At 49.1% G+C, this 20,006-nt stretch overlaps 1 protein-coding gene across 2 annotated transcripts in view; it reads left to right on the top strand.

The window, feature by feature from the left end:
• The window catches only part of ITGA11 (integrin subunit alpha 11), a 198,807-nt gene that overhangs the window by 156,035 nt on the left and 22,766 nt on the right, over window positions 1-20,006 (top strand). For both annotated transcript variants that reach the window (XM_029066654.2, XM_029066653.2), the window contains exons 11-16: window positions 5,191-5,335; window positions 9,276-9,424; window positions 12,238-12,378; window positions 14,867-15,070; window positions 17,752-17,882; window positions 19,659-19,825. In XM_029066654.2, the coding sequence (XP_028922487.1) occupies window positions 5,191-5,335; window positions 9,276-9,424; window positions 12,238-12,378; window positions 14,867-15,070; window positions 17,752-17,882; window positions 19,659-19,825 (937 nt within the window). The remainder of the gene's footprint in view (window positions 1-5,190; window positions 5,336-9,275; window positions 9,425-12,237; window positions 12,379-14,866; window positions 15,071-17,751; window positions 17,883-19,658; window positions 19,826-20,006) is intronic.

Below are 20,006 nucleotides of genomic sequence, written 5' to 3'. Positions count from 1 at the left end.
TGTCCCACGTGAGGCTCACAGTTAATCCCCATTTTACAGATGAGGGAACTGAGGCACAGAGAAGTTAAGTGACTTGCCCACAGTCACACAGCTGACAAATGGCAGAGCCGTGGATGGGACACAGTCCCTGTCCCACATGGGGCTCATACTCTTAATCCCCATTTTACAGAGGAGGTAACTGAGGCTCAGAAAAGTGAAGTAATAATAATGGTATTTGTTAAGCACTTACTATGTGCCAAGCATTGGGGTAGATACAAGGTAATCGGATGGGACACAGTCCCTGTCCCACATGAGGCTCATACTCTTAATCCCCATTTTACGGAGGAGGTAACTGAGGCTCAGAAAAGTGAAGTAATAATAATGGTATTTGTTAAGCACTTACTATGTGCCAAGCACTGTTCTAAGCACTGGGGCAGATGGGGATTAAGACTGAGAGCCTCATGTGGGACAATCTGATTGCCCCGTATCTCCCCCCAGCGCTTAGAACAGTGCTCTGCACATAGTAAGCGCTTAACAAATGCTAACATAATTAAGGTAGTCAGGTTGTCCCATGTGGGGCTCATAGTCTTAATCCCCGTTTTACAGATAAGGTAACTAAGGCACAGAGAAGTTAGGTGACTTTTCAAAGGTCACACAGCAGATGAGCCAGGAATAGAACCCAGGTCCTCTGACTCCCAGGGCAGTGCTCTTTCCACTAGGCCACACCGAGACCGTCACTAAAATTACAGATACCTCTAGACTACAGGCTTGTTAGGCGAATTCTGTTGTACTCTCCCAACTGCTTAGTACAGTGCTCTGCACTTAGTAAGCACTCGATAAATACTATTGATTGGTAGGGGAGGCGGCAACCGAATACTTAGGGGAAAGGGGAGGGAGTGCATGGGGGAAATGGTAGGAGAGAAGTATGGCCTACTAGAAAGTAGGAAGCACTTAACACATCCCCTTGATTCTATTTACTGTTATTGTTTTTGTCCGTCCGTCTCCTCCGGTTAGACTGTGAGCCCATCAAAGGGCAGGGACTGTCTCTATCTGTTACCGATTTGTCCATTCCAAGCGCTTAGTACAGTGCTCTGCACATAGTAAGCGCTCAATAAATACCATTGAATGAACCTAACATTAAAAAAAGTGGTAGAGGGGGGAATAGGGTGGGGACATGAGAAGTTTAGTCAGGGAAGGCTTCCTAGAGGAGATGTGATTTCAGGAGGCCCTTGAAGTTAGGGAGAGAGGTGATCCAAATGCCAACAAGTGTTTTGGGTTGTTCTTTGGTTTGGGGGAGGTTTTTCTGTGGTGGGTTTTTTCCAGAACTTGAAGGTTCCCTCACTTCCTCTGGTCTCCAGCCTGTCCTGCTGAGTTTGCCCAAATGCAAGGCTCAGGACCTTCCTCCCTTGCCCCCCAGGACCTCGTGGACCCCTTCTCCTGGAGTCTGACAGGCAGGAAAACATCCCAAAAGCAAAGGTGCAAATTGAGTTCCCAACCTCGAGGAAGGGAGAGAAGTATTGCCTTCTCTCCTTTGATTTCAAGCTTCTGGCTTCAATCAGCCTTTCTGCCCTGGGCTATAAATGCGAAGCAAATGATAGCACCTGTGGGGCAAGAATGTTTTTTCAAAAACCTCTCTCCGGAAAGCTGATTTATTCACCGTGGCTCATCCTGGGAGCCAGAGGATCTGAGTTCTAATTTTGGTTCCGTTACTTGTGCTGTGTGACTTGGGGCGAGTCACTTAACTGCTCTTGCACCTCAGTTTCCCCTTTTGTAAAATGGGGATTAAGTACCTGTTATCCCTCCCCCTTAGACAGTGAACCCTATGGGGGACAGGGACTGTGTCTAAACTGATCAGCTTGTGTCTACCCCCAGCGCTTAATAGGGCTTTGGCACATAGTAGCAGCCATGAGAGATGAAATGGGAATGGCAGAACAACACCCAGGGAAGAATCGGAGGTAGACGCTGGAGGTCCCGGACGAGCTAATGGGGGCTTGTACTCCAAGGTCCTTTCAGATTTCGCCTGGATTAAGGTTCCACGGTATTGATGGGTTTAAGTGATATCAAGGCAGGTCTCATACGTTGGATCCAGGACCCAGAAAGGAAGGGTTGTCAGTCTGGTGTATTTTTAATTATTATTATTAATAATAATAGTAATTGTGGCATTTGTAAAGTGCATACTGTGTGACGACTATTGTTCTTAGAGGTGGGGCAAATACAAGATAACCAGGTCTGACACAATCTCTGTCCCATACAAGGTTCACAATCTAAGTAGAAAGGGGAAACAGGTATTGAATTCCCCCTTTTACAGATGAGGTAACTGAGGCACAGAGAAGTTCAGTGACTGCCCAAGGTCACATTGCAGATGAGTAGCGGAGCTATGATTAGAACCCAGGTCCTCTGACTCCCAGGCCCATGCTCTTTCCACTAGGCCATGTTGCTGCTCAATTGGTTGATTTTATTATTTAAAATTTATAATTATTAACATTCTTATTAATAGTGATTTATTTTAAACAAATTGGTTTACCAATAGAGCTCTATTTAGCAAACATTTCTACCACCTGTTATATTGTACTCTCCTGAGCACCTAATACAGTGCTCTGCACACCACCGTAAGGGCTCAATAAATACGACTGAGTTATTGATTGGTACTTCCACAGCTCTAAAAGGTTCAGGTGGTGGAGAGAGAAAATGAGAGAGAAAGAGCAGGGAACTTGCCACTTCTTGTTTCTGTCCCTTCAAGTGCCTAGTACAGTGTACTGCACAGGGTAGGGTTGCTCATTAAATAGAAGAAATAAACACAGTGAGTGCGGGCCTGCAGATATCATCTCCGCAATCCAGTGGCACACCAGCCCCCCAGATTGATTTTTAATTGGCGGGATAACTGCAGGCCGCTGCAGAGGTAACGGCAGAAGCTGTTGCTCTGTGGTCTGCCCTGCAACAAAAAACCATTTGCTGAGAAGGAGCTGCCGGGCTGGCTGGGCTTCCATTGTGCGCTCAGCACTAGCAGCTGTTTGTAATAAATTTCTCCCGGGGTCCTTCGTGACTGAGCAGCAGCTGCGGCGCCCCCCACCCGCTTCGGAGCCGGTCGATGAGCCGGGGCTGGTTAATAAAGAGCCCGCATTGGATTAGACTCCAGGCCGTCTCCTGCCTATCGTGGGGGCGGGTCAGGCACGACCACCTGGGACCCTTCACCGGATTTTCTGTCACCTCAGCGTCGTTGACCGTTGGCTTCCTTCCGGGTCCTTGAGGCTTAGCGCTCATCCAAGTTACTTCTCTCCACTCCTGGCAGGGGGGGCAGGGCACGGGGATGGGCAGAATGGAGTCGAGTGGTGGCTGATGGTGCTTCACTGCTCTCTGCTCCCTGGAAATAGGGGAGGGCACAGGGATGGGCATGATGGAGTTGAGTAGTGGCTGATGGTACTTCACTGCGGCAGTGGGGCAGGGCACGGGGATGGGCAGGATGGAGTCGAGTGATGCCTGAGGGTAATCCGTCGTGAGCCCTGTGAACCCGATCCGCTCGGTTCCTACAAGAGGCTGCGTCGCGGGGCTATAAACCAGGTACTCAGTTCTTCCTCCTACTTAGACTGTGAGTCCCATGTGGGACAGGAACTGGGTCACCCCTAATTCACTTTTGTCTACCCCGGTGCTTAAAACAGTGTTTGACACATAGTAAATGTGTAACAAATACCATTAAAAAAACCCCCTCAGACTCCCTCTAGTCATCAGCCCTATGGAGTCATGGAATCAGTCAGTGGTATATACTGAGCAGTTTCTGAGTGCAGAGCACTGTACTAAGTGCTTAAGTTGAAGCAAACCGTGCCCTCCCAGGGTGCGAATTGTGGGAGAGGGCCCTTCCGGCAGCAGGCAGGGAAGCAGCGTGGCTCAGGGGAAAGAGAATGAGACTTTGATCCCATCTCTGTCACTGCCCTGATGTGTGACCCTGATGTGTCACTTAATGTCTCTGGGCCTCAGTTTCCTCATCTGTAAAATGGAGGTGATAGATTGAGAGGCCCATGTGGAGCGGGGACTGTGTTGGAGGTGATGATGATAATGATCATTGTGATATTCGTTAAGCCCAAATTACGTGGAAAGCTCTGATTTACGTCAGATCAGACACAGTCCCTCTTCCCTAGAGATGCTCACAGTCTCTGCGGTAGAGAGCATAGGTATTGAATCCCCATTTTACAGATGAGGGAACTGAGGGATAGAGACTTGCCCAATACCACAACAGCAGGCAAGTAACGGAGCCAGGCTTAGAACCCAGATCTGATTCCCAGTACATTGCTCTTTCCTGGACCACGATACTTCTCACCTTGTACGTAAGTTGTATAACCTTGCAGATAGAGTAGCACTTGAGCGCTTAAGAAGCGCCTAATAAATACCGTCATTACCACGAGCATCTGGGTAGGGGGCTGCTGTCGTGGCTGCCCAAGAAGCTCTCCCATTCGTTGTGGTGAGAAGGCAATCGATGTCTTAGAGGGTGGTCCCGGGGCCGGGATGGCTTTTCCCATGCCCGGCGAGACCTCTAACCCACTGGAGGTTCTGAGCGGTGGGAAGGTGATTCTGTGTGACCAGAGTCAGAGTTGAGGGTCTTTACCGGTTTATGAGTGGTGCTAGAGCGGGGAGACTTTACTGGTGTGGGCCCAGAGCTAGAATGGGAAGTCTTTACTGGTGTGGGGGAATGGAGTCAGAGTCAGGAGTCTTTGCTGGTGTGGAAGACCAGAGTCAGTGGAGAGAGCACAGGTCTGGGAGTCGAAAGGACCTGGGTCTAATCCCTGCTCCACCACTTGTCTACTTTATGACCTCAGGTAAGTCACTTAACTTCCTTGGGCCTGTTACCTCGTCTATAAAGTGTGGCTTAAGACTGTGAGCCCCACTTGGGACATGGACAGTGTCTAACCTAATTAACTTGTATCTACCCCAGCACTTAGTACAGTGCCTGGTATAAGCTTGTTGTAGTGTACTCTTCCCAGCACTTTGTACAGTTCTCTGAGCACAGTAAGCGCTCAATAAATATGGATCGAATGAATGAATGGGAAGGCTTTACTGGTGAGGGACCAGAGCTAGAGTAGTTAGTCTTTACTGTTGAGCCATAGTTGGGGGTCTTTAATGGAATGCGACCAAAGCCAGAGTGGAGGGTCTTTACTGTTGTGGGACTGGAATCGGAGTGGGAGATCTTTACTGGTTGATTTCTCCCCTCCCCCCACCCAGGATGGGATTCTGCTAGGAGCAGTCGGTGCCTATGACTGGAACGGAGCAGTCTTGAAGGAGACCAGCAGCGGGAAGGTGATCCCTCACCGGGAATCTTACCTGCATGAGTTTCCAGAAGAGCTGAAGAACCACGGGGCCTACTTGGGTAAGATCCCTCGGCTCCCGACCCAGGGGGAGCAGATGTTGGGTCAAAGGTCAATCACAAACTCTGCCTCGTCCTCCCCACTACATGGGACCCCCCCCTCACATCCTCCTTTCCCCACTATGAGAGACATTCATGTGCTTATTGTCCCAGGAATGTCCATACATGTGCTGCCTGCTCTCCAGAAAGTATGGAACGTCAGTAAGGGGCACATTCCAGAGTTGGGTGCCTGCCGGTCGTGAAAAAGCGGACACAAGCCGCTTTCAAAAGGGTTTGAGATCTACTGAAAGGCAACATGGCCAAGTGGAATTAACACAGGCCTGGGAGTCAGAGGCCCCAGGTTTTAATCCTTGCTCCGCCACTCACCTGCAGTGTGATCTTCAGGAAGGTCACAACTTCTCTGGGCCTCAGTTTCCTCATCTGTAAAACAGAGATTCAGTGCCCGTTCTCCCGTCCCCTTCGGCTGTGAGCCTTAAATGGAACAGGGACTGCGTCCATCCTGGTTTTCTTGTTTCTTCCCCAGTGCTTAGTCCCCTGCTTGACACATAGAAAGTGCTAAACAAATACTATTGATGATGATAATGATGATGGTATTTGTTAAGCGCCTACTGTGTGTCAAGTACTGTTCTAAGCGTTGGAGTAGATACAAGCTAATCAAGTTGGACCTAGTCTCTGTTCAACATGGAGCTCACGGTCTTAATCTCCATTTTAATGATGAAGTAACTGAGGCTCAGAGAAGTGAAATGATTTGCCCGAGGTCACACAGCAGACAAGTATTATTATTATCATAGATTAGACCAAAAAAAAAAAACTCTGCATCAGTATGTTTGTCCAGCAAAGCTCTTACAGAGCTGGACCAATCTGAAATAGAAAAATGTAACAGAAGCACTATATAATAAGGTCTCTATTGTACTCTCCAAAGCTCTGTACACAGTAAGCGCTCAGGAAATGCAATTGATTGATTGACTGACTTTCATCATGCTTACTTTCTGATCTCTTACTATTCTGGGCGAAAGCAGCATGCATTTCTAGTGCTCCCAACATTCCCTTGGTGTTGAAATCACTTAGTGCGAGGGCATAAATTCCATTACCCTATTTATTTTGTTAATGAATTGTACATTGCCTTGATTCTATTTAGTTGCCATTGTTTTTACGAGATGTTCTTCCCCTTGACTCTATTTATTGCCATTGTTCTCGTCCGTCCGTCTCCCCCGATTAGACCGTAAGCCCGTCAAACGGCAGGGACCGTCTCTATCTGTTGCCGACTTGTTCATTCCAAGCGCTTAGTACAGTGCTCTGCACATAGTAAGCGCTCAATAAATACTATTGAATGAATGAATGAATGAATAAATTGTCAGCACACTGGAAAACAGGGTAGGGGTGAGGCCGAAGCCCAGAAAAGGCAGGAGGGATTAGAAAGTTGCGAAGAAGATTAGTCAGGAACCAAAATGATGAGTGAGGGCTGCAGCTTCTAGAGTTCCATCTATGTTCCCAACTAATGAGTACTATCAGGGAAGCCAAGAAAATCCCCCTTGGAGGCTATATTTAGGTTCTTCTCAAGTATGCCATGTGGCGTGACACTGGTCTTACTTCAGAATTCACCGCATGCCACTTTCCTTTTCGATACGGTAATTACAAGGAGTCGAGAGGAAGGAGTGGATCTGGTTGAGCTGACCGGTTGGCATTTGGGCGGAGTTACTTGGGAAAAATATCCTGGAGGAGGAAGGCGATGAGGAATGGAGGGCTGGGACAGGGAGACAATTCAATGCCCAATTGTTCCTTCTTTTAGATTATAAGCTTCTTGAGGGCAGTGGCCAATCCCCAGAGGCTTCAGTGCTGCGCCACGTGGTAGCTGCTCAACCAGTGATTTTGTTGATGCTAGTGATAAAGGAGGAGACTGGGTAATAATAATAATTCTGACTAACATTAAGCATTTAAATGTGCCAATATAATCAGATCAGACACAGTCCTAGCTGCATGGGACTTACAGTCCAAGCGGGAAGGAGACAGCTATTTAATTCCCATTATATAGATGAGGAAACTGAGGTTCAGAAAACTCAAGTGATTTTCCCAAGATCACACAATAGGTAAATGGCAGAGCTGGGATTAGAAGCCACGTCCTGTCTCCCAGTACTGACTATTTTTAACTAAGCAATGCTGCTTCTCTTGCTGGCTGGTCTAAGACTAAAGGTCATATAGGCTCTTAGTCAAAAGTGATTTTTTATGGTATTTGTTAAGTGCTTTCTAGGCGTCAAACACTGTTCTGAGCACTGGGGATGTTACAGTTAGGTCAGACACAGTCCCTGTCTCATATGGGGCTAACAGTCTAAGTTGGAGGGGGAACAGGTATCTCCATTTTACAGTTGAGGAAACTGAGGCACAGAGAATTTAAGCAATTTGCCTAACGGCACACAGCAAGCAATTAAATTAGAACCCAGGACCTTCTGACTCCCAGGCCCATGTTCTCTCCCCCAGACCGCATAACTTTTCACATGAAATGTCCAGATAATTGTGGAAAAGTGTATTTTGGGGACTGGAATTCCTAGAACCTTTTGCCAGGTTGGTTGTGAGACTAGAAATCTGGAAGGATTCTCGGAGGAAGGATGCGACCCTCTTAAATTGGGATATGTATGCCGGATCTGCTTTAGAGTCACGAAAAATAATCTTCTCTTCAACAAACCCGAGGAACTAGAATCCATTCTCGAGGTTGCTACAGAGTCATGCTGTCCACGTTTTTCATCTTTTGGGGTTTTTTTTCATCCTAGATTTTTCTCTAAAGCCCCATGTCAATCTCGGTGTAGAGGTTGGGAGGGGAACATGGAAAAAGTGGTAAGGAAATGCCAGGCCCAAGCTGAGGCTGGGGAGGGAAGATGGGGAGGGGCTGGGGCAGGAGTCTGCAGCCAAGACACCACTGAGGATCAAAAGAAACAACGTGACCTAATAGAGCCCAGGCCTGGGATTCAGAAAGACTTGGATTCTAATCTCAGCTCTGCCACTTGTCTCCTGTGTGAACTTGGGCCAGTTACTTTACCACCTGATTCCTCAGTTGTATTATCTGCAAAATGGGGGTTAAGATTGTGATCCTCATGTGTCACAGGGACTGTATCCTACCTGATTAACTTGTATCTACCCCAGATCTCAGTACAGTGCCTGGCACATAGTAAATGCTTAACAAATGCCCATAACAACAGAAAAAGGAGGCCTAGCCGCCCACCGATCAGCTTTGCTGAGCACTATACTAAATGCTTGGGTGTCCACAACGCAGCAGACGGAATTTCTGCCCTCAAGAAGCCTACAGTCTAGCAGAGAAAGACTGACATCTGTAGGAGGCTTTCCCTGATTAATTTCACTTTTTCTCACCTGTATTTTCTTCCTTACCGCCACTTCGACACTCCTGCACCACCCAGTGGAAAGACCTCAGGCCTGGAAGTCAGAAGGACCTGGGTTCTAATGCCGGCTCCACCATATACCTAATAATGTTGGTATTTGTTAAGCGCTTACTATGTGCCGAGCACTGTTCTAAGCGCTGGGGTAGACAGAGGGGAATCAGGTTGTCCCACGTGGGGCTCACAGTCTTAATCCCCATTTTACAGATGAGGGAACTGAGGCACAGAGAATTTAAGTGACTTGCCCACAGTCACACAGCCGACAAGTGGCAGAGCTGGGATTCGAACTCATGAGCCCTGACTCCAAAGCCCGTGCTCTTTCCACTGAGCCATGCTGATACCTGCTGTGTCACCTTGGGCAAATCACTTCACTTCTCTGCGTCTCGGTTCCTTCATCTGCAAAATGGGGATTCAGTACCCGTTCTCCCTCCTACTTAGACTCTGAGCCGCATGTGGGACCTGATGATCTTGTGTCTCCTTCAGTGCTTAGCACACAGTAAGCATTTAAAAAATGCCACAATTTTTACTGGAGCCTATTATGTTTTCCCCCTCCGCAGGCTACACCGTCACCTCCGTCGTGTCTCCGAAGCACGGCAGGATTTATGTGGCCGGGGCACCCCGTTTTAACCACACCGGCAAAGTCATCGTTTTCACTATGCACAACAACAGAAACCTGACCATTCACCAGTCTCTGAAAGGAGAGCAGGTAAGGGTGGGGAAACTGGGGAGTCGCTGTGTGTTTGTGTGTGTCTGTGTGCGCGTGTGTATGCCCGTGTTTGTTTGCCCCCGTGGGTTGGAAGGGAGAGAATCTTAGCCCGAGGAAGTTGGACTCTGATCTGTTTTATAAATTTTTGGCATTTTTTCCCCCTGGATTCCACCTCCAACATCCAAATGATAAACCACAACTCCAAGAGCTGTTAAATAAAGGAGATTCCAGATTGACATGACCCACATAGCTGAGAGTTTTCGGGTCCAGATGTTTAAGAAAGACATATCCTCCTCCTCTCTCTCTCCTCCCTCTTTCTCTCTCCACCTCTCCTGTTGCCGCTCCCTCTTTTTCTATCTCCCCTTCTCTCTCTCTCTTTCTTTTTATCTCCCTCCCTCTCTCTCTCTCTCTCTCTCCCCGGCTCTTTTGCTCATTCACACTCTCTGTCACTCCTTCTCCCCCCCACCTCTCTCTGTCTGTCTGCCTGTCTCTCTCTTCCTCCCTCTCTCTCCGGAACGGCTGTCCGCTCCTTGAAGGCAAGGATCACATCTACTAACCTCTCAAGGAATCCTTCCCTGCTGATCTCTCATTTCCCCACCCTATTCTCCTTCCCTCTGCACCCCCTAAGCCTTTGGGTCTGTAATAATAATAATGATATTTGTTAAGGGCTTACGATGTGCCAAATAGTGTTCTAAGCACTGGACCCACTAAGCACTTTGATACTCCCTCCCACTTATGTCCATACTCTTATACTCTATTGCTTCTCCTATCTGTAATTTATCGTAATGTCTATCTCCCCGACTAGATTGTAAGCTCCCTGTGGTCAGGGACCCTGTCTACCACCTCAGTTGTACCGTACTCTCCCAAGGACTTAGTACAGTACTCTGCACCCAGTAAGCACTCAAAATATACCACCGATGGTATTCTCCCAAGTGACGGTACTTTATCCAGAGGAAACGCTCCATAAATACTGTTGATTGAGTGACTTTTTAAAATTGTCTCTCCATCTCTATGCCTCGTTTTCTTTGTTTCTCTCTGCAGCTCTTGCTCTTTATTTCTCTTTCCTCCTCTTTCCTTTTTGCTTTTGCTTTCTCCCCACTAGAAAAACCTTTAATCTCCTTAAAGAAGTTTGTGGAAATTGAATCTTCACATATAAATACTGTCTTTAGAAAAATAAATTGAGCCCAGCCCTGATTTTTTTTTTTTGTATTATTGAGTCCAGAATGGGAGTGTCTTCTCTGTTTCCTATCTAACTACTGGCTTCACCCACCCTTAAAGGGAGACCTATGAAGATTTTTAAATCAAACCAAAGCCATCGACCAGCTTCCCCTTCCCAAGGGAGGAGATTCTGCAAATAAAATCTGTGATCTCGATAACCTTCCTGCTCGTCTGGCTTTATACCAGTATGAGTACAAGAAGTATCATGATGTGGTGGATGCAGCACTGGCCTGGGAGTTATGGGTTCCGATCCCGGCTCTACCACTTGTCTGCTGTGTAGTCTTGGGCAAGTCACTTCACTTCTCTGTGCCTCAGTTACCTCATCTGTAAAATAGGGATTGAGAGTGTGAGCCTCACACGGGACAGGGACTGTGTCCAAGCTGATATGCTTGTATCCACCCCAGCCCTTAGTACAGTGCCTGGCACATAGTAAGTGCTTAATAAGTACCATAATTATTATTATTATTTATTATACCAAAGAGTGTCTGCTTTTCGGCTTGTCTGTCCCCCGAACCATATGGATATAGCTCCGGATTCCTCTATGTTTTATTGTCAGCGCCTAGCCTCCCTCCACCCAGCTCCAACTGCTGAGTGCTGAGGCTCAGAAGTGGTGTCTATGTAATGTTAATTATAATAATAATTGTGGTATTTGTAAGAACTTACTAGGTGCCAGGCACCGTACCAAGCGCTGTGGTGGGTACAAGCAAATCGAGTTGGACACAGTCCCTGTCCCCCATGGGCCTCACATTCTCAATCCCCATTTTACAGATGAGGTAACTGAGGCACGGAGAAGTGAAGTGACTTACCCAAGGTCACGCAGAAATCAAGTGGCAGAGTCGGGATTAAAACCCATACCTTCTGACTCGGGCCCGTGCTCTATCAACTACGCCATGCTGCTTCTCATGTCCGTGGGGATCCAGGAAGGGGTACACCTCAGATCTGGAGCAAGAGGAGGGGATCGGGGACTCCCCCACCCAGAGACGCACTCTAAGTTGGGACGGCCTCGGGCGGACTTCCACAAAATGGCACACTGATGTCGTCACGCTCATCTGGTCTCCAGCCATGTGACATCAAGGGAGACTCTCCAATCAACCACTCATATTTATTGAGCACTTACTATGTACAGAGCACTGTACTAAGGACTTGGGAGAATACAATACAAGCAGTGTGGCCTGGTAGGTGGACATGGGCCCGGGAGTCAGAAGGACCTGAGTTCTAATCCTGACTGCCACTTGTCCGCTGTGTGACCTTGGGCAAATCGGTTAATTTCTCTGGGCTTCCATTACCTCATCTGTAAAATGGGGATTGAGACTTTGAGCCCCATGTAGGGCAGGTACTGTGTCCAACCTGATAACCTCGTATCTGGCCCAACGCTTGGTACGGTGTCTGGCACACAGTAAGCACTTAACAGATACCATCAAAAAACAAAATTAGCAAAAACGTTCCCTGTCCTCCACGAATTTACTCCCCAGGGTCCACGAAGTCCATCGGATCCTGCCCTAATTGCTACCCGTCGGGCCGAAACTTTTACTAGCCCTGGGCAAAGAGAGGGTTTCAACCCCCCTCCCTGCTCCTCCCCACCTTGTATGTTTCAGATTGGCTCATACTACGGGAGTGAGATCAACTCCGTAGACGTGAACGGCGATGGAGCGACAGACATTCTGCTCGTCGGGGCGCCGATGTTCTTCAGCGAAGGCCGAGAGAGAGGGAAAGTGTATGTCTATGTTTTAAGCCAGGTAATATATGCTCACAGGGTGGATCGGGGCGAGCGTAGCGGAGCTCCTTTTCAGGCCGGAATAGCCGTCCGGACAGGTGGGGGGCCAGGATTTGGAATCGGGAAGTAAATTTACTTACATCCCTCTGCTCCCAGTTTGCCAACAACCTTTTAATCGATCAATCATTTATTGGGGAGAGTACAGTATAACAGAGCTGGTAAACGTGTTCCCTGCCCACAGCAGGCTTACAGTCTAGAGGTATCCTCTCCGTATCCCAGTTTATCCGTGACAGAAGTGATGTGATAGCAGCCTTTCTTGTTAGTTATGGAATTTATTAAGAGTTTACTAGGCGCCCCGCACTGCACTTAGCCTTGGGGTAGATGCAAGATCATCAATTTGGACACATCCCCTGACCCACAGGGGATGCCTGCGTGGCTCAATGGAAAGAGCACGGGCTTTGGAGTCAGAGGTCATGAGTTCAAATCCCAGCTCTGCCACTTGTCAGCTGAGTGACTGTGGGCAAGTCACTTCACTTCTCTGTGCCTCGGTTCCCTCATCTGTAAAATGGGGATTAAGACTGTGAGCCCCACGTGGGACAACCTGATTCCCCTGTGTCTACCCCAGCGCTTAGACCAGTGCTCTGCACATAGGAAGCGCTTAACAAATATGAACATTATTAAGAGGGAGGGAGAGCAGATGCCTTAACACCACTCTGCAGATGAGGAAATGGAGGCCCAGAGAGGTCAACTGACTTGCTCAAGGTCACCCAGCAGGCCAAGTGGCAGACCTGGGACTGTAGTCCAGGGTCCCCTGGCTCCCAGCCCCATGCCAAGTCCCGTCCTCACTAATGTAGAGGTGCTTGAATACAAGTGGGCCTCAGGTGGCACCTAGTTATCTCTGCTTCCGACTGGCTTCTCTTGACGGTGTTACACAGACCGGCGGAGTTGGGAAAAGGCACACTTCATCCTGCCTCTCCAGCCCAAGAACAGTAAAAGCAGTCGGGGTTATTAAGCAACTACTCTGTGCAAAGCGTTGTACTGGGTGCTAAGGGACTTTTTTATGGTATTTGTTAAGTGCTTATTATATGTCAGGTCCTGTACTGAGCTCTGGGGGAGATACAAGATCATCAGGTTGGACACAGTCCCTGTCCCACCTGGAGCTCGTGATCTAAGTAGGAAGGAGAACAGGTAGAGAAGCAGCGCGGCTCAGTGGAAAGAGCACAGGCTTGGGAGTCAGAGGTCATGGGTTCGAATCCTGGCTCTGCCACTTGTCAGCTGAGTGACTGTGGGCAAGTCACTTAACTTCTCTGTGTCTCGGTTACCTCACCTGTAAAATGGGGATGAAGACTGTGAGCCTCACGTGGGACGACCTGATTACCCTGTATCTACCCCAGCGCTTAGAACAGTGCTCTGCACATAGTAAGCGTTTAACAAATACCAACATTATTATTACTGAGTCCCCATTTTGCAATTGAGGAAACTGAGGTACAGAGAAGTTAAGTGACTTGCCCAAGATCATAGAGCAGGCAAGTGGCATAGCTAGGATTAGAACCCATGTCGCGCAAGAAGCACCTAATGAAGCAATTCACCCACACCACTTTTGTCCTCATTATTCCATTCTTTTCTAATTACGTCTCTCAAGGTAAAGCTATTGGAAAACAAAATTTCAGAGCCCAAAATGATAGCTCTGAGGTACTCTAATGCTCCAAATGTCTTCTAGAAATGTATTTTCTCCTGATTGGCAATGAAGGACCTTTAAGGAGAGGGATAAAGGATCGTGTCGTACCCTCCCAAGCGCTTAGTACAGTGCCCTGCACACAGTAAGCGCTCAATTATCTGTTGTCGAATTGTACATTCCAAGCGCTTAGGATAGTGCTCTGCGCAGAGTAGGTGCTCAATAAATCCTATTGAATGAATGAATAAATACGATCGATTGATTGATGTAGCAAAAGAACCATGGTGGAAGGAGTGGCTCATAGGAACTCAGTTCTGGGGCCGGCAGAACTTTAATGATGGTATTTATCCAGCACTTACTACGTGCCAAGAACTGTAATAAGAGTTGGGATATGTACAAGATCATTAGTTCAGACGCAATCCCCATCCCACCTGGGAGATCACCCTTTTTAAGGGAGACCTGGTACGTTATCCCCATTTTAAAGGAGAGGAAACTGAAGCCCAGAGAGGCAGAGTGACTTACCCAAGTTCACACAACCCTTAAAGCGCCTGGCACGTAGTAAGCGCTTAACAAATACCATCATTATTAAATGGCAGAGCCGGGATTTATCCTACCTGCCAGGATAGCGTAATAAAGCCCTCCCAGAGAACCTAATCCACGGCCACCACTGTATCCATCATCCTGGCCCGTGTCTCTCGGGCCTCCACGCTCAGGGCCTGGAGACCCGCTGCTGCCGGTCTCGTTGGGAGCCGAGGCCCGGCTGGCCGCCACAAGCCCTTTCCTCAAGGCCTCCGACGGGCGCTCACCGACGGCTTCTCCTTGTTTCTTCCCGAAGAACCGGTTTGTTTTCGATGGGGCCCTCCACGACGCACACAATTACCAGAACGCTCGCTTTGGCTCCTCCATCTCATCCGTCCGGGATCTAAATCAGGACTCCTATAATGACGTGGTGGTGGGCTCACCCCTGGAAGACGACCATCAGGGAGTCATCTACGTCTTCCACGGCTTCAGAGAGAACCTCCTGAGGAACCCCAAACAGGTAATCATTCATTCATTCGACCGTAGTTGTTGAACCCTTACTGTGTGCAGAGCACTGGACAGAGCGCTCGGAGGAGTACGATATAACAATGAACAGACACATGCCCTGCCCACAGTGAGCTTACAGTCTAGATGGGGAGACAGACAGCGATATAAATAAATACATTACAGATATGGACATAAGTGCTGTGGGGCTGGGAGGGAGGCTGAACATTCATTCATTCAATCACATTTATTGGGCGCTTTTGGTGTGAAAAACACACAGGCCAGCACTCTCTTAGTCTCCCCAGCAAAAATTGTAGCTTTACCTGGACTAGTGTCTATCCGCATGAGTCCTTTTTCTTCCATCTTGAAGGAGTAAACACTATTGAGCATTAAGAATGAAGTACCACTTCTTAATACGAGCCTGGGCATCAATCGAGAAGCAGCTTGGCCTGAGGCGTAGAGCGTGGGCCTGGGAATCAGAAGGACCTGGATGCTAATTCTGGCTCTGCCACTTGTCTGTTGTGTGACTTTAGGCAAGTCACTCCACTTCCCTGGGCCTCAGTTACCTCATCTGTAAAATGGGGATTAAGATTGGGAGCCCCATGTGGGACAAATACAATTATTATTACAAATACTATTAAAAAAAAGATGCTGACACAAGGCTGGGGGATATCTCCAAATCAAGTGGCAGAGACCATATCTAGGAGGGTTGGTTTGGACTTTAATTTTGAAGGATAAAAATAATAATAGTAATAATAATACTGATACTTGTTAAGCACTCACTATGTGCCAGGCACTGTACTAAGCTCTGAGGTAGATACAAGTTAATCAGGAAGGACATAGGCCTTGTCTCATATGGGGCTTAGAATCTAAGTAGGAGGAATTAGGATTCAAATTGCAAATTGGTACATTCCAGGCGCTTAGTACAGTGCTCTGCACATAGTAAGCACTCAGTAAATACTATTGAATGAATCCCCACTTTACAGATGAGGAAACTGAGGTCGAGGGAAGTGAAGCGACTTGCCACACAGCAGACAGATGATGGAGTCAGGATTAGAACCCAGGTCCTCTGACTCTCAGGGCTTTCCACTAGACCACGTTCCTTCCCAAGGATGCAGAGAAGCAATGATGGGCAATATATACCCGGGTTGGGGAGGAGTGGAGAACTAGGAATCTCTGGGAACGAGCTTGTTCTCGCTTGTCTCAGACCCCCGGTGGTCCTCGCAGGTCTGGGATGAGCAGGGTGACTGAGAGTGGGGACAGATGAGAAAGTGCTTGAGCTGTGAGTCAAACACTTTGAGTCTGGTCTGGCACATGTTACTTTTGTTGTCGGAGGAGGGAACGTCATACATCACCGAGTGTGTTCCATCAGTGTCAACAGTCGAAAACTGGAAAGCCACCGGTTCTCAAATAATGGTATTTGTTAAGGGCTTACTATGTGCCAGGCACTAAGTACTAAGCGCTGTGGTAGATAGAAAGTAGGTTGGACACAGTCCATGTCCCACATGGGGCTCAGAGTCCCCCATTTTACACATGAGGGAACTGAGGTCAGAGAAGGGAAATGACTCGCCCGAGGTTACACAGCAGACAAGTGGCGGAACTGGGATTAGAACCCGGGTCCTTCTGTCTCCAGGCCCGGGCTCTATCCACTAGGCCGTGCTGCTTCTACGTTCCCCACTGAGAAAGAAAACCCAGATCTTTTCTTGTGGGGGGAAAAAAGCACCAGGGAGAAGCGACGACAAGGAAAAGCCAAGGGGCAGCAGGTGAAAGGCAAATTCCATCTCCGCTTGGCCCACCCCTGCCTTTCCCTGAAAAGACAGCGATGGAGTCGTCGGCCAAAAGTCGGGACAGGAGAGGGCGGGTCTCCTGGAGAAGCTCACCCAAGCTGTCCCGGGATGCGGCGGAAAATTCGGACCCTTGACGAATCGCTTGACGGGGAAAGCATCCGACACCACCCACATCCAAAGCTGAATCCCCAGCCTGGGGAACTCTCAAAAAGTGCTCAGCCACTTCCATTCACCCAGTCCTCCCTCTGCCATATGGTTTTTCTTTAATGGTATTTGTTAAGTTTTCAATATGTTCCAGCCCCTGTACCAAGCATCGGGGTAGATACAAGTGAATCAGATCGGACACAATCCGTGTCCCACTTGAGGTCACAGGCTTAATCCCCATTTTCCAGATGAGGGAACCGCGGCACAGATATGTGAAGTGACTTCTCAAGGTCACGCAGCAGAAAAGTGAAGGAGTAGGGGTGAGAACCCAGGTCCCCCTGACTCCCAGGCCCGGGTCTTACCACTAGCCCACATTGCTTCCCGCTCCCCAAGGGCCAGGAGGAAGAGTGTCGGGCTCTGAGCGAGCAGAGCAAGGAGGGGTCCGGGTGGCAGACGCGTGTGGACTCTGGGCTGTGTCTCCTGCCCGGATGGAAAGGAAGGGCCTCTTGAACTTTCCAGGCCCCGGAGTTGAGAGGAACTGCGAATCTTTTGGGGGCAGGGGCACGGGATTGGGTGACAGACTGAGCCCCAGTCTGCCTGTGGGGCAGAGAGTTGTGGGGGAGAGCCTCCGAACTGTGGAATGGGCAGCCCAGATCCACCCTCTAACAGCGTTCCCAGGTCTGAGCCAGCATCCCGCCCAACGCCCGGCCGGGCCACCCCTCCCACCGGCCGGAAATGAGCCCCGATTTCTCTCCGCCCCTTCCAGAGAATCGCGGCTTCGTCCCTGGCCCCGGGGCTCCGTTATTTTGGCTGCAGCATCCACGGGCAGCTGGACCTGAACGAAGACGGCCTGGTCGACCTGGCAGTCGGATCGCTCGGTAGTGCTGTGTTATTATGGTCTGTTCCACTTTTCTTGGCTCCCGAACCCCTCGTCTTCCCACCCTCCTCCCCGCCTCTTCCTCCCGACTTCCCCATCACGGGTAACGCCCCTGCCCCAGAAAGTTCACAACCTCACTGTCCCTCTTTGACTCCTCTCTCTCAACTCCCACACCGGATCTGTCCCTCTATCCTCCACGATATTTCCCAGATGCCTGTTACCCAGATTCAGATTCTTTTGGCTGGACCTTTCGATCGATGGGATTTATTGAGAGCTTACCGGGTGCAAAACACTGTACTGAGCGCTTGGGAGAGTTGGTACGCACTGTGTCAGATAGTCATGGGTTCATGGGTCATGGGTTCGAACCCCGGCTCTACCACTTGTCAGCTGTGTGACTTCGGGCAAGTCACTTAACTTCTCGGTGCCTCAGTTACCTCATCTGTAAAATGGGGATGAAGACTGTGAGCCCCACGTGGGACAACCTGATTCCCCTGTGTCTACCCCAGCGCTTAGAACAGTGCTCGGCACATAGTAAGCGCTTAACAAATACCAACATTATTATTATTATTATTATTATAGTGTTTGCCACATAGAAAGCACTTAATAAATACCATATAAAAAAAAAAAACCCAACGCTTTCCCTGTCCACCTGCCTAGAGGATCACTGCAACAGCCTCTCTCTGCCTCCAACCTCTCCCTTTTCCATGATTCCCGCCTCCTCCTCTGCCTTCGTTCCTTCCACGTTCTTTTCTTCCTCGATCAATCAGTAATATTTATGTGCTAGCACAGCTGTTCCTTGCTCTCTACGCCCCCATCTTTGACTCCTTACCCTCCTCCCTCTTCCAAATCGCTAAGCCTTAATAGTAATAATTAAGAAATGATGGTATTTGTTAAGCGCTTACTGTGTGCCGGGCACTGTACTAAGCGCTGGGGTGGATTCAAGCAAATCGGATTGGATACAGTCCCTGACCCGTGTAGGGCTCACAGTCCGAATCCCCATTTTACCGATGGGGTAACTGAGGCCCAGAGAAGTGAAGTGACTTGCCCAAAGTCACACAGCAGACGAGGGCGGAGCCAGGATTAGAACCCATGACCTTCTGACTCTCAGGCCCTTGCTCTATCCACTACGCCATGCCGCTTCTCAAATCTTGTCCCTACAATCTTCCACGCTCTCCTGAAACCACCTCTTCTTCTCCAGGAGCATTCTCCAAGCCCTCCCCGGGTCCGATAGTTTCACCAGGACCCCCTTAGCATTTCCAGAGATATTTATTTGTTTATAATAATAATGATAATAATCCTGGTATCTGTTAAGCACTTACCGTGTTCCAGGCACTGTACTAAGCTGTGGGGTGGAAACACGCAGATCGGATCGGACACGGTCCCTATCCGAAGTGGGGCTCACAGTCGCAATCCCCATTTTACACATGAGGTAACTGAGGCCAAGAGAAGTGAAGTCACCCGCCCGAGGTCATGTAGCAGACAAGTGGCGGAGCTGGGATTAGAACCCATGACCTTCTGACTCCCAGGCCCGTGCTCTATCCACTATGCCACGTTGCTTCTCCGAGCACTTAACAGATACCATACCGAAAAAAAAAAAAAAACGTGGGAGGAAGGGCAGAGGCCACAGGGCTGGGGCCTTGGGGGAGTTTGGAGACCAGCGCCAAAAATGAGAGTTTTTTTGGAGCATTATGCCCGCAAGGCCCAGGCTGGTCCCCCCGTCATCCTGGCTCACGCCGTTGGAGAAGCCTCATGGGTCTGGGCTCGGGGCCTGAACGCGGATGGCCCTCTCTCCTCAGGACCCGCAGCGTGGTGCGGATCAACGCCAGCATCCGCTTCGAGCCCTCCAAGATCAACATCTTCAACAAGGACTGCAAGCGCAACGGGAAAGATGCGGCCTGCCTGTCGGCCTTCCTCTGCTTCACCCCGCTCTTCCTGGCACCCTCTTTCCAGGCCGCCACTGTGGGTGAGTTCGGGGACTCTCCGCCCGGGGCCTCGTGCTCCAAGGGGCTGGGGAGCTGGGGACACGTGCCGCCCAGAGACTGAATGATGGATGATGAGGACCAAAAATGTCCCCTCCTCATCGATCTAGCCATGGTATTAATTTATTTGCTTATATTAATGCCCGTCTCCACCTCTAGGCTGTA

Source organism: Ornithorhynchus anatinus, chromosome 5 (assembly GCF_004115215.2).
Source record: "Ornithorhynchus anatinus isolate Pmale09 chromosome 5, mOrnAna1.pri.v4, whole genome shotgun sequence".
NCBI lineage: Eukaryota > Metazoa > Chordata > Mammalia > Monotremata > Ornithorhynchidae > Ornithorhynchus > Ornithorhynchus anatinus.
This window is presented reverse-complemented; position numbering and strand designations above follow the sequence as displayed.